The 14,383-nt window shown below is 39.3% G+C and overlaps 1 protein-coding gene across 1 annotated transcript in view; it reads left to right on the forward strand.

The window, feature by feature from the left end:
• The window catches only part of CADPS2 (calcium dependent secretion activator 2), a 420,173-nt gene that overhangs the window by 328,282 nt on the left and 77,508 nt on the right, over positions 1–14,383 (forward strand). The window contains exon 19 of the mRNA XM_042782532.1: positions 2,668–2,824. Coding sequence (XP_042638466.1) covers positions 2,668–2,824 — 157 coding nt within the window. The remainder of the gene's footprint in view (positions 1–2,667; positions 2,825–14,383) is intronic.

The raw sequence follows: 14,383 nt of genomic DNA on the forward strand, positions 1-14,383 counted from the left end.
TGTAGGCAATATTTAACATGAAAGTATTCAAGCATTATTTGTGAAAAGCAGCACACTCAGTGCACACAGAGCATACCATTTGCAAGGGTTTCACCTTCATAAATCTGTTACAGCAAAGTTGGGCTTATATACATGGAGCTGAGGCATCAGAATGTCCTAACTCTGACTTCTAGTGTTTGTAATGCACCATGTTCTTTACTCAGCTTTGCTTCTGTTTACCATCTGCTAGTTCATTAAGAAGGAGCTTTGGTGGTGCTGTGGTAAGGCCTTCAGCTGCTAACCAAAAGGTTGGCAGTTCAAACCCACCAGCTGCTCCATGGAAGAAAGTTGAGGTAGTCTGCTTCTATAAAGATTTATAGCCTTGGAAACCCTAGGGGGGTTGCTGTGAATCAGAATCTACTCAATGGCAGCAGGTTTGGTTTTTTGGTTTTTAATTTGTTAGGAGCTTTGGTGGTACAGTGGCTGAGGCATTTGGCTGTAACCAGAAAGTCAGCAGTTTGAATCCACCGGCCACTCTGCAGCAGTCTGCTTCCATAAATATTTATAGCCTTGGAAACCCTGTGGGGAAGTTTGCTCTGTCCTACAGGGTCTGTGTGAGTTGGCATTGACTCAATGGCAGTGGGTTTGGTTCTTTGGGAATTGGGAATTTGTTACATGGTAGTGTTTTTTTCATGAATACAATAATCATTATTATTGCAAATATCCATTATTTTAGGGCCAGATTTAACAGAAGAGTTTTTAAGAAAATACTCAGTGATCGCACTTCTTCCATTTTGTGGTGTGACTCTTCCTATTTTAATCTGATTGATAGTTGAAGAAATCACATTAAGTTTTGAAAACATAAAGCCCATGTGCTCCTAGAACACTCCTGAGAGTGAACCTGGACTCCTCCAGCTGTCGGGGATGAGTCATTTTTTTCATGAAGAATTTTAAAATGAAAAATGACAAAAATATTTTGATCACAGAAATGTGTATGTTTTGTAGTTGTTTGGTTAAAAGATTATGATACTAGCAGAAACTCCTTAGAAATGTGAGAAGAACACACAAAAGACCGTTCACTAAAAGTGGCCCTATAAGTATTTTAAAAAATCTAAACTCATTTGTTATTAAAGAAAAGCAAATTGAATAAAATTGATACTGTAGTGAGAGAAGTTACATTATTTTCAAGAACTATCTAAGAATTAAATATTTTCATCTATCAAAACAGCAGAGAATTTTTTTTTTTTTTAGTGATTTTTTTACATAAAAGGCATTGTGGGTGTTGTTAGTTACCATTGAGGTGAATCCAGCCTGTGGCTAGTAGAAGTACTCCTGTGTTGGAGTAGAAGTGTAGGGGTTTCAGTGACTGGTTTTTAGAGGTAGACTGGCAGGCCTGCCCTCTGGGGCACCTCTGGGATGGATACAAACCTCTAACCTTTTAACTGATAGCCGAGTGTGTTCACTATGCATACCACCCAGGGACCCCTAGAAAGTGCCAAACTGAGTATAAAGTGAGCATACACAGAAGTATCTTTGTTGTGTTTACCATCCAATTTAAAAGTCAGGCATAAAAATATTCATATATATATACCCACTAGCCACTCCTCAGAAGGAAGATGGGGCAATCTACTTCCATAGTGATACTGCCTCAGAAACCCAAGGAGAGTTATTAAGGTGCTATGTCCTGTAAAATAAAGTTACCAGGTATCAGACTCTCTCGTGTGACCTAATTTAGAGCAAAGGGTCAGGAGATGTCTCTCTGTGGAAGTCTATTTAAGCTTGAGACATGGAGCGGGAAGGCCATGAGGTTCTTTGTAAGTCATTTGAGAGCTTTGGATTTTATCCTGAGTAGTTTGGGAAGCTGAAAAAAGGGTTTAAGCCAGGAAATAGTATGATCCAATATATGTTTTAAAATGCTCAATGGCTGGTGGGTAGAGAAGGATAGGACCAGGCGTTTTTTGTAGAGAGTAATTTGCAACATGTAAAGAGCCTTATTCCAGGTCCAGTCACCATCAAATCAAGTCTAACTCATGACAGTCCTGGGTATCAGAGTAGAACTGTGCTCCATGGGGTTTTCAGTGGCTGACTCTTTGGGAGGAGATCACCAGGATTTCTTCTAGGTACCTCTGGTGGTTTTCAACTTTTTGGTCAGCAGCTGAGCGTGTTACTGTCAGTACCATCCACAGACTCCAGAGAACCTTACGCATGCCCTTTAATCCAGAAATTTCTAGACATTTATCCTAAATACGTACTCAATATATACTGAAAGTTGTACATGTAAGATAATTTAGCCCATTAACATTAGCAGGAGCAAAATTTTGCAAACAGCCATTTTCCACAGGGAAAGAAATCTTAGAAATAAACACATGAAAGCATCAAAGACATCTTTGAATTCTGAATAAAAGACATTTTTCTTTTTGTTTGGGTGTATATGTTTTTCCAAATGTTCTAAATTAAACATGTATTTCTTTTATAAAGCAATAAGTATTATTTCACATATTTATTCTATTTTATATTTATTTTACCCCAAATTTATTATTTAAATATACAAACCTATAGATTTTTTTCTCACTTGTTAAAAATGACTTCTTATGAAACTAAGACATGTTGTGACTGTTTTCAAGTGGCACAGTATTGTTATTTCTAACAAGCCATCTGTATCGATTTTGTGTCTTTATCCTTTTATAGGCATTTGCCTGGTGGCCTGATTTACTGGCTGAGCATGCAGAGAAATTTTGGGCTCTGTTCACAGTGGATATGAATACTGCCTTGGAGGCTCAACCCCAAGATTCCTGGGATAGCTTTCCTCTTTTCCAACTGCTTAATAATTTCCTCAGAAATGACAGTAAGCATTTGCATACTCTTTCCTATATGAAATAGGGAGGTGAGGGTGAATGTTGTGTGGGTGGATGTGTATCCATGGAGCCTTACCTCTGGCCAAGGAACACTGGTGGTACAGTGGTTAAATGCTGGGCTGCTAACCAAAAGGTTGAGTGTTTAAACCCACCAACTGTTCTTTGGGAGAGAGATGTGGCAGTCTGCTTCTATAAGGATGCAGCCTTGGAAACTCTACAGTGCAATTCTGTTCTCTCTTATAGGATTGCTATGAGTCAGCATCAACTTGCTGACGATGGGTTTTATTTCCCAGTTTGGTTTCCCCACCACCACCACTGCCCCAGAAAGAGCCTCCATGTGCCTTATCTTTTGGTGTCCCCTCACACAGCTCAACTGTTCCTCTTCCTCCTACCCTCTTGCCTTCAGTGAGCACTGATACCATAGGAACCCTTCTTGCTATATGTCAACATCCTTGAAGGAGAATATCTTCAAAGGTTAGCATTTCTGAAGTATTTAAGAACACTTAACATCTCTGAAAGGCACCTTAGAAATTCATCATTATTCTAGAAATCATGCTGTGTTAAGCCTACTTCTAATATGCATTACGGTAACATTGCCGCAGAGGGCTTTTATTTCTATGTATTTTTGTGTAGTTTGGCTTGCTAATTCAGGACTTAGTAATTGAAGAGAAACTAATGGTTATTGATTGAGACTTTTTTTCCCAATGCAGTACTTATACAACTATTTTGGTAGATGTTCTCTCAACCAGTTCAAACCTAATTTTTCGTCAGGATTATTGGGGCCTTTCTTAACATATAGAGTCTTTGACCTTTCTCATGATGATTCTTTTCATCTTCGACCCAAGTTTGGTGACCGCTGATAGCCTTTGCTGAAACATTTGCAGTGGTCATGGGGTCACTAATTTTCTATTCTATAAAATTCTCCCCATTGTAGACCAAGTTGAGCTCTGCTTCTACCTAACCTCCAGCTCCAACTCTTTCTCCTTGATCATTGCAACAACCTTCTATCATATCATTTCTTCTCCACCCATATTCACATATCTTTCCACTCTGCCTCACGTGGCAGGGTGTTCATGTCCATTACAAGTCTTATCATCTCCCTCTGTAATAGACCTCCCTCCACTTCTTAGGGTCACCCTGGAGGTGTAGAGCTACACTGCGCTCTGAGGGTGTGAACACAATGCTCAGGAGGTGACCTGAATATGTGGCTTAGAGCCCAGGGAGAGGTGCCTTCCTTGTGCCCTGTCTTCCTGCAGCTCAAGGCTGTGCAGAGTCTCCAGAAAACAGTCATACTCATGAAACACTTCAGCCTTGCAGGCTGCAGAAACTCCACATCGTTTTGCTACTCTTTTCCCAGAATGCAGCTATTCTGACCTTCCAGCTTTAAACTTAAGTCCATGTTTCTCCTTTTATCTTTTTTTTTTAAGTGATATTTATTGCTTTTGTTCATCACTCTAGTCCAGTGTTTCTTACCTTACTTAAGATGTTCAACATCCCACCACACCCCCAGTCTCTGATTGAAAAAAACTAAAACAAAAAAACTCGCTGCCATCAAGTGGGATCTGACTCACAGCAACCCCTCCTTGGGTTTCGGAGGCGGTATCACTACAGAAGTAGATTGCCCTGTCTTCCTTCCGAGGAGTGGCTGGTGGATTTGAACCAGCCTTCTGGTTAGCAGTCAGATGTCTTGGGCTCTGCACCACCAGAGCTCTGATAAAACAACAGCCATTTTATTGGAACAATCCACATAGATATTAAATTGTGTATAACATTGGATTCTCTGTGGACCCATGTTAAAACCCCTATTCTAGAAAGAGAGCCTTATGGGATAGAAATTACTAACATGGGCTTTGGTGCCAGACATTCACATTCATGTCTTTCTTGACCTTTGATAATAGCTTTCCAAGATTTGGGTTCTTCACCTTAAAAGAAGAAATACAGTGGTACCTATAGTGTCTTCATGAGTCCCGGTGCTGCGGTGGTTAAGCTGTCAGCTGCTAACTGGAAATTCAGCAGTTGGAACCCACCAGCTGCTCTGTGGGAAAAAGATGTGGCAGTTTACGCCCATAAAGATTACAGCCTTGGAAACCCTATGACGCAGTTGTACTCTGTCCTGTAGGGTTGCTATGAGTTGCAATTGACTTGATGGCACACAACAACACGAAATGATGTCTTTGGTGGAACAAAGATTAAATAGATGACACCTCCCATACAATAGATGCTTAATACACAGTATCAGTGTTACTCATCTGTTAAAACATCCATCATGATTCCTTCAGTCACCTTACTCATTCTTCCATCCAATTTCATTTCGTTCCCAAAAGATACTTTTATAAAACCAAAGGGCAAAGGGACAATTTCTGCTTGTGATTCAGCCACAATGTCTGCTCTCAGGTGCTAAACCCACATTCAGTATCTGTACATGAATCATTCATTCTGCAGAATACTTTCGGCCAGTTTTTGAGTTCCAGTGTGTTTCCCTCCTGCCAGCTGGCACACGTTAAATGAACCTCTTCCTTTCCCAGTCTCCAGTCATCATTTACATTCAGGCTGAGAAATCACAAGGCAGGTTTAATATCAACTTAAGACAACCATATAACAAGAGACCTGCTACCAAGCATAAAACATGCATTATGGATTAAGTCCCCAAATGAGAAAAAGCAGGTGTAGAGTTATTTCTAACACTGTGTTCTCTATTTGCCTGAAAACTCAAGAATTCACCATATTTAGATTTATTTGGGGATTTGTTCAGGGATAAGGCATGTATTAATGTTAATAGTCAAGAAGTTAGTAAGAGAATGAGTCATTTAACTGATTCAGATTTAGCTAGAATTTATTTTATAGAGAAAACAAAACACTGTGTAGATTTCTTAGATGTTCTCTTGGGGAATCTATACAACAATGAATTTATTGGAGTTTATTTTTATGAAGAGCTCTTGCAATTCAAGTGTAAAAGTATGAATTAAATCAGAAAAACCTGAGATGAGAGCAGAAATGGACTTTTCAGTGATACCTGTAAATATTTAATTCAACAGTATTATTGTGTATTTTATCCTGTTTTATACCATTTCAATAGCATTGCATAAAGATGCATGTTTTAAACGCATCAAGCGTTGTGTGGTGCTATTTCATTGTACTCAGTACAGTACTCAGTCAAAACAGATGCATGGATTACTGATCTCTGTTAAGTGCTGTCCATTTGGGAGGTCAATCTAGATTTGGCTGTTGCTCTTGCGGTGATTAACAGATTTTAGAAAACATCAATTATTTTGGAGAAAAACAGCTCCTCTATGAAGGGAGGTAAATGGGAAAGTTCCCCAGTGCCATAATTTCCTTTTGGTACAGAGAGTACAGTGTGGTCTGGGGAATTGAAGTAGAATGCAGAGACTTTAGCGGAAACTCACAAGTTACTGTCCAAAGCCAACTCATTGCATAATACCTCAGCAGTCGATAAAACATACTTTTTCCAGCTATTAATGTCACCTTTGTAGATAGTGAACAATATTGTTGTGATTATGTGTTTGTTTTATTACATCCCCTGAATATTCAGATAATGATTTGGAGAACTCACTACAAATGTTATATGTCTTAGTTGCTCTCAAATTGTCATGTTGGAGAGCTTATGAAGAAACATAGCCTTCTGTTGTCTTTAGATAGAAGGAACATCTTTACATCACTGCTAAAGCATAGCAACTTTTGACCTATTGACCTAGATTCCAGTGAATTCCAACTTTGACCAGCCAGGGGTGATAGGACCAGAAAGCTCTGAAATGTTTGGTCTTTGGAAGGGAGACAATTTACTTACATGGTGTACTGCTAATTACATACAGACTCTAAATAGTTGTCATTAATTAGTAATAATGTGTATTAATGTTTGCTCTTTCGAAATTTAAAGTTACTGAAACTTCTCAGACTAATGGAGATATTTGTTAGACTGTATACTTTACCTGTGTCTTAAAAACTTTAGAGCTGATTTTTTTTTTCAATGAATAAGTCAAATATTACCACTACTTGTTTATCATCTTTCTTTTATCATATGTGAAAACCTTTATGCTTTGATTTGTAACATAAGTATTTATCTTAAGGAGGCTGGGATAGATCTTAGAGAAACCTCTTCATTTTCCAGCTGAGGAAACGAAATCCCTCAGAGGTGACGAGCCTGGGCCAGGCTTGCCGATAGGGAATTAGTGACGGAGGTGAATTGGAACCTGGTTGCTTGGCCTCCAGTTCAGTCTGGTTCCACAGGAACCAAAGCAGATCCTGAGAGCCTTTATGAGATAATACGGTGTTTTTAAGAAAGACATGAGATTCCCTGAACTTTTAATTTTCCTCCGAAAAAAAACAAGGGCATTGAGTTGTGAGGGCAGAGGAAGAGAGTCAGTTAAAGAGTGCAGAAATGACCAAATGAAGTTATATATTGTCTTAATGGGAGCTCTGGTGGCATACTGCCTAAGACATTTGACTGCTACCCAGAAGGCTGATGGTCAAAACCCACCAGTCACGCCTCGAAAGGAAGACTGGGGGAATCTACTTCCACAGAGATTAAAAAAAAAAAAAAAAAAAACACCTAACTGCCGTCGAGTCAGATCCGACTCATAGCGACCCCTTCTTGGGTTTCCAAGGTGGTATCACTATGGAAGTAAGATTGCCCAACCTTCCTTCTGAGGAGTGGCTGGTGGGTTTGAGATACCACCTCAAAAACCCAAGGAGGGGTCGCTATGAGTTGGGATCAACTCAATGACAGTGAGTTTGGTTTTTGGTTTATTGTCTTAACATGTTTTACATGTTATAAATGCTTAATATAGGTTTTATATTATTTATGTGTTATAAAACACCCGTGAGCCCATAACAAACATTTCAGGGGCTGAACTAATTAGATAGGAAAGGGTTTCAAGACAAAAAAGTATCATTTCTGTTTTAAAAGGGGAAAAAAAATAAAAACTTTGAGATGTGTATCTTTACTTACAGTTAGCCATGATTAGGGAAAGTTTTAGCTCTGAGAACCCTTGGAGATGAAACGCGGCTTTCCTCAAGGGAAGAGTACCAGCTGCACCACAATTTTAGCAACTGTCCCCAATCTCCCACCCCTCGCAGACTTACCTATGGATTCCCAGAGCAAGACTGTTGATGAAAACAAAGTCAGACTCCTTCATTTCCATCCAAAAAAGACTGCCGTAGCTTCCCTGCCTGCTCACCCACCCTGTCTCCATCCACCCTCATCCACTCCCCTTAACTAACGAGAGAATTTGATGGGCAATCACTTTAAACGGTATCTATCGGAATAGTTTTGAAAAGGGCTTATGTTAAAATTGAGAGAAAATAAATGTTTTCATAATGAAACAATTAACACACTGGTTAAATGATAGTGAAAGACTGGAAAGCTCTAGTGGGAATAGATTCTGTCCTGGCATGCTGTTTGCCAAAATTGTCCTGTCATAGAGGAGATGACAAGTGACCGCTCTGACAGATGAAGGCCATCTGCAAATGGCGCAGATCGTTGCTTTCAGCACTACTGAAAGGCAAACCCTTGGAGCAAGCTAGTCACCTTTTAATCTGGGGATATGCTAGCAAGTGGCAAATGACCATTCTGTTGGGAGCGGATTCCCAAGTGAAAAATACCATGGTGCTTCATCTTTAATTAACAGCCTTTTCACATTGCTAGCACATTAAAGCCATCCCGAAGAACACCCGTGCTTATATAATCAATGTCACAGCGTCTCTGCCTAATCGAATAATAAATGTCCGGCCTCCACACTAAGTGAAAACCTGTTCTCCAAGACTTCCACCTCCATAAAGATGGGCTCATAAAAATCGAAAAAGGAAAAAATTGGAATGTGGTCTCATGAGGATAAAAAGGCTAGTGTTAATAATTAACAAGGAGGGTGAAGTAGAGTCAAATTAGCCATAATAGAGCCCAGAGTGACTGGCAAAGTCACCTCTCATTATCAAAAAACTCATTAAGAAATGAAGAGGTGGAAATCCCGCTGGGTTCTTCTCACACTTAGTCTGTATCAGAGATTATTTTTCAGATTTCTTTCAAACGAAGAACTGTTAGGTCAGCATATTGTATATTAGGTTAATCTTTAAGCTTTGAAATACACAGGGCTGACATCTGCGTGTCATTCTACCTCGAGTGTGTAAATGAGCTGTGTATCTGAAATTCCACACGTTGGTGTTCATAGACCTTGCTGTGTATACATATGCTGGGACAATGGAGAAAGGATCTCAGTTCTCGCTGATAGCAAGGCTGTGTGCTGGCTTGGTGTAGATAAGGCAAGGACCACGGAAATGTGAACATGTTTTTAACTCCAATCCCCAGAGTTAACTGAATTCCGAATTGTGTGTCAGGATTTGTTTTACTGACCCGTGGAGTAGAGGAAATACAAAAGCAAGGAACCACCCACTTTTTTTCTCAGTAGAATTCCACAGTATTGCTCTCATTTCTTTACTACATGTAGCTTCTTTTAAATCTGCTTTGTGTGTATTCTTAGACACTAGTGGTTTAAAGACAATAATCTGCTTCCAAATGCTCTCTGTCCTTCAGTGTAGATGTACAGGAAACCAGTGGCTCCTGAAGGCGGGGACCTGCCAGAGCCCACACTATTGATCATGCTACAGCCATGCTCGAGGGCCCCCACTAATGGGGACAAGTAACCCCCAAGATCTGGAGGATGCACGTAACTGGAGTAAAATTACGGGCCTCTCCTTTTTGCTTCACTCTTAAGCAATTTCCTAGAGGGCAGCCAGGGCCCACTGGACCCAACACCGTGGGGAAAGCTTATAATACAATATTTAATAGCATATAATATTTAATAGCAAAATTGAGTGTGATTCTATTTGTATGCTCGTTTTACTTGAACCTACAGTCAATGCCTATGGAAGCAGCAGTCAAAAATCAAACAATGTATTGCATTGGGCAAATCTGCTACAAAAGACCTCTTTAACGTGTTTAAGAGCAAAGATGTCACTCTGAAGACTAAGGTGTACCTGACCCAAGCCATGGTATTTTCAATAGCCTGTGAAAGCTGGACAGTGAGTGGTGTTTTCAAGAAACATGTGCAGAATACCTACAATTTATAAATCCTGGCACCTTGTGGATACAGGGATACATAAGAAACAATTCTTGCCCTTGAAAGGCACAAAATCTAGTGGAGGATACAGACGTACATTATCCTAATAAATGGAAGAAGGATCACTCATTCCCATGTGCTGTGTTATAACACTTCCCGTTGCAGTTTTAAATTTGGATTTGTTGCTCAAAAAATAGGAAACATAAAATCATTGTTCTTCTCTCTGTCTGTATAGATACATGGATATGTGTATCTATACATATACGCACATAATAGATGTAATATATACACACACACACATTTGCAGAGTCCTGACGTGGTGCAAACAGTTAAGCACTTGTCTATCAGCTGAAAGCTTGGCTGTTTGAACCCACCCAGAGGGGAGCTGTGGTAGCATAGTGGCTAAAGCACTTGACTGCTAACCAGAGGGCTGGCGGTTCAAACCCACCAGCCACTCCTCGGAAGGAAGGTTGGGCAATCCTACTTCCGTAGTGATACTGCCTCGGAAACCCAAGGAGGGGTCGCTATGAGTCGGGGCTGACTCGATGGCACATAACAACAACAACAACAACAACAGAGGCACCTCAGAAGACAGTCTATGGAGTGTTTTTGTTCTTTGCATATATTGTTTAATAAGTGCCCCCAGGAAAAAGGGAGAGTTGGGTTTAGTTTTAGAAGGTTATTAGGCTAGTAAAGGTATAGACTGACTATTACCAAAGTATATAAAGTTATTTATCAAATTTTTAATGATGCAAGGAAGAAAGTCCAGTGAGTTTCCTATCCACCTTAAATTTCAAGGGGATGTTCTTAGAGTTCACTCTAGGGGGTGATTTTTTATTGATAATTATTCAATAAAAAAGGCATTTATTGAGTGGCTACCTAATGTGCTAGATTCTTGGCTAGGTGCTTTTCCTCCATCTCAGGGGGGTTTGTTTGGTTGTGTTTCATTTTCTGTTTTTCCTTTCACATAATGAGGTTCTGGGCTGTAGTCCTCCTGACTTTTCTCCTACAGTCTGTATTCCTATTTTCTGTGACAAGGATCCTCATTAAATGTACTAGTCAACATGGGAGGTGACCTCTCAGTGTTATATCTTAGTCTACTGTGCCTGTGTTGGTGAGGATTGATACCATTTGTAATCCCTTGTATAAATGTTGTTTTGTGAGAAGTGTGTTGTTTTTATTGTTAGTCTTATTATTTGTTTATTTTTCTGGTCATGCATTAACTTATTTCCTTCTGAAATGCCTAATTGGAATTTTAGGGTGAAAAATAGGAGCATTCTTCATAGTAATCCTCTAATTCTGACTAATTGGAAGAAGACAGGGCAATGAAAAATTAGATTATATGGGTTCAGGAGTCAGCAGCATATTTTTACCCTAAAACAATATATGAGTTCTTTTATCTATTTGTTCTTCATTGTGCTTAATGATTATTGTACCAGTAATTGTTATTAATTGGATCATAGTGTAAATTTGCTGTTGGAATCTTACTATGAAGGGCCTATCACAAGTATTTTTGTAAATATAAGACTTTCTGGCATGTAAATAATCAAAACTAGTTTATCGATTATTGGGATGTCCAAAATAATTGGGACCATCTGCATCCCTAGTTTAGCTTTTATTTAAGACTTCCACTGGTTTTTGGTTTTTTGTTTTGTTTTGTTTTGTTTTGTTTTGTTTTGTTTGCCATTTCTAATTGTATTGTAGGCCTTAGTAACTGATGCGTCATTACTTTCTGACAAAGAGATATTTAGAAACATGGAGTCTTTTTGGGAAAAAAATATTTTATCAGCAAAATAGGTGCTGGTCTTCCACTTACGTTCCTATAACCGTGTCAGAGACTCTTTCTGAGCAATCCTCCTTCTTCCCAGACCTCAGATATAATATCAGGAGCCTACATTGCAAACTTAGCTCTTCCAAAGAGCTTTTGGAATGAGTGTCTTATAAAGGCTTCATTTGGACAGGTGGCCACCTGAAATCATAACCTATCTTATCAAACCATATGGAGATGATAGAAGCATTCATTCGGTGCCTTGGGCTACATATTAAGAAGTCTTTTGACAGTATCAGATAGGAGTGGAATGCAAACTGGCATATGGGCAACTGAGAACAGGAGCATACATTTACATAGACAAGTACAAGGTAGCATGTTTTACGTAGTCTTGCCTTTTGAAGCTGAATTTTCTCTTTCCCATTCTTTCCCCCTGTACATACTTTCCCTTCATTTCTACTTTTTATATTTTTCTGCCTCTCTCTTCATTTCCCTCTCTTCCTTCCTTTGTCCCTCCCTTTCCCTAATTACCAAATAAGAATAAAGCCAGTTTTTTAAAACTTTGGAAAGTAGGTTTATAATTTGATTTTTTTAAAACATAAAAGAACTCTCAGCTGAAATACTTTGTGCAGAATACTCAACACTTTGTCCAGAATTCAAGATCTATGGCAGTTCTTAAGAAATAGAGGAAATCTCCATTTTTCCCCTAATTCTGTAGGATGTGATAGTTTGCTATCAAGGGTAATGAGTGACCAGAGAAAATCCCTCCCTTTACCACATTCATTAAAATAAAAGAAATCAAATAGCCAACCTTTGCAGACAATAGAATTTCAGCAGGTTTATCTTAGACATATGGATCAAACATAGGGTTTGTCATAACATTATTTAAATACATAGATTTCATATAAACTATAAGTGCCTAAAAAAACCTCAGTAGTTTTTGTAGCTACCATTTAATTTAGTGTCCTGAACAATAATACCAGAATCTCAGTAGTACCTACATTTTCATTCATTCGTTCATTCAACACATATATGGGCATTTACTATGAGCCAAAGACTGTGCTGGTTACTAAGAGTACAGAAATGGCCCTGCTTCAAGAACCTTGCAGGTCAGCAAGTACAGTGGAATGGACCACAGTGGAGGCCAGTACAGGATGGAGAGAGTACACAAGGGTGCCAGTAATTGGCCAAAGGGAGAGCAGCAAGAAGCACCTCAAGGAAAGGTTTAAAGAGTAAGTGTATACTTGAACTAAAGCTTGAACCTCACTATGACTGGACCACAGGAAACAGGGGGTCAGGCAACAGAAATGAGCTGGAGAAGTGGTTTTCAGACACACCCTGGAGCACTTTCCATTACACACTAAGGCATTTGGAGTTAGTTTGATCATCTACTGGAGGATTATCATTTTTAGGAATGACATTATCAGCTTTATATTTTCACAAGCCCCTCTCTGCTTGCAGTTTTGAGAAGATGGATTGGCAGAGGGAAAATTAGGAGCCTAAAGACAGGACATTACAGCATCAGTCAAGGATCAGAAAACTAGAACTAAGGCAACAGCAGAGGTGATTGAGAAAGGAGGGAAGATAATATTAAGAAGGTATTAAAGTTGTAAGATTTGTTCATCTTGAATACCAGTTGGATGTGGGAAGTGAAGGAAGGGCCTGTGGTACAGCAGCCATGTTGATGTAGTGATAAGGTGGGAAATGTCTGTTTATATATGTATATATACATTATATGTATATATACATATATATATATATGCATACACAAAGTGAATTCTTGCTAGAAACGCATTTGAGTCAACTGCTGCTTCATCTCGGAATCATATAATATTTAATAGCAAAATTGAGTGTGATTCTATTTATATGCTCATTTTACTTGAATCCATAGTCAGTGCCTATGGAAGCAGCAATCAGAAATCAAACAATGTATTGCATTGGGCAAATCTGCTACAAAAGACCTTTTTAGCGTGTGTAAGAGCAAAGATGTCACTCTGAAGACTAAGGTACACCTGACCCTGGCCATGGTATTTTCAATAGCCTGTGGAAGCTGGACAGTGAATAAGGAAGAGCAAAGAATTGATGCACTTGAATTGTGGTGTTGGCAAAGAATACTGAAAATACCATAGACTGCCAGAAGAACAAACAAACCTGTCTTGGAGGAAGTACAGGTGGAATGCTCCTTAGAAGCAGGAATGGCCAGACTTCATCTCATGTAATTTGGTCATGTTGTCAGAAGGCACTAGTCCCTGGAGAAGGATATTATGCTGGGTAAAGTAGAGGGTCAGAACAAAAGGGAAAGAAAGACCCACAACAAGATGGATAGACTCAGTGGCTGCAGTGACGGACTCAAGGGTAATAGCAAGGATTGTGAGGATGGCTCAGGACCAGGCAGTGTTTCGTTCTGTTGTCCATAGGGTCCCTATGAGTCTAAACCATCTTGGCAGCACCTAACACCAACAAGTATGATTTAATAGCAAACAGACCTGGGCTATAAATATATAATAAAAGTAGCATGTGAATTTATGAGGTAGACTGCTCATTTGTATTTGTATTATTTTCTTACATAAGCCATGTTTTGTTGTTGTTGTTGTTATTTGCCGTCGAGTCAGCCCCGACTCATAGCGACCCCTCCTTGAGTTTCCGAGGCAGTATCACTACGGAAGTAGGATTGCCCAACCTTCCTTCCGAGGAGTGGCTGGTGGGTTTGA

The sequence above is a fragment of the Orycteropus afer genome, unplaced genomic scaffold (assembly GCF_000298275.1).
Source record: "Orycteropus afer afer isolate SDZICR_OR568_19922 unplaced genomic scaffold, OryAfe1.0 scaffold00359, whole genome shotgun sequence".
NCBI lineage: Eukaryota > Metazoa > Chordata > Mammalia > Tubulidentata > Orycteropodidae > Orycteropus > Orycteropus afer.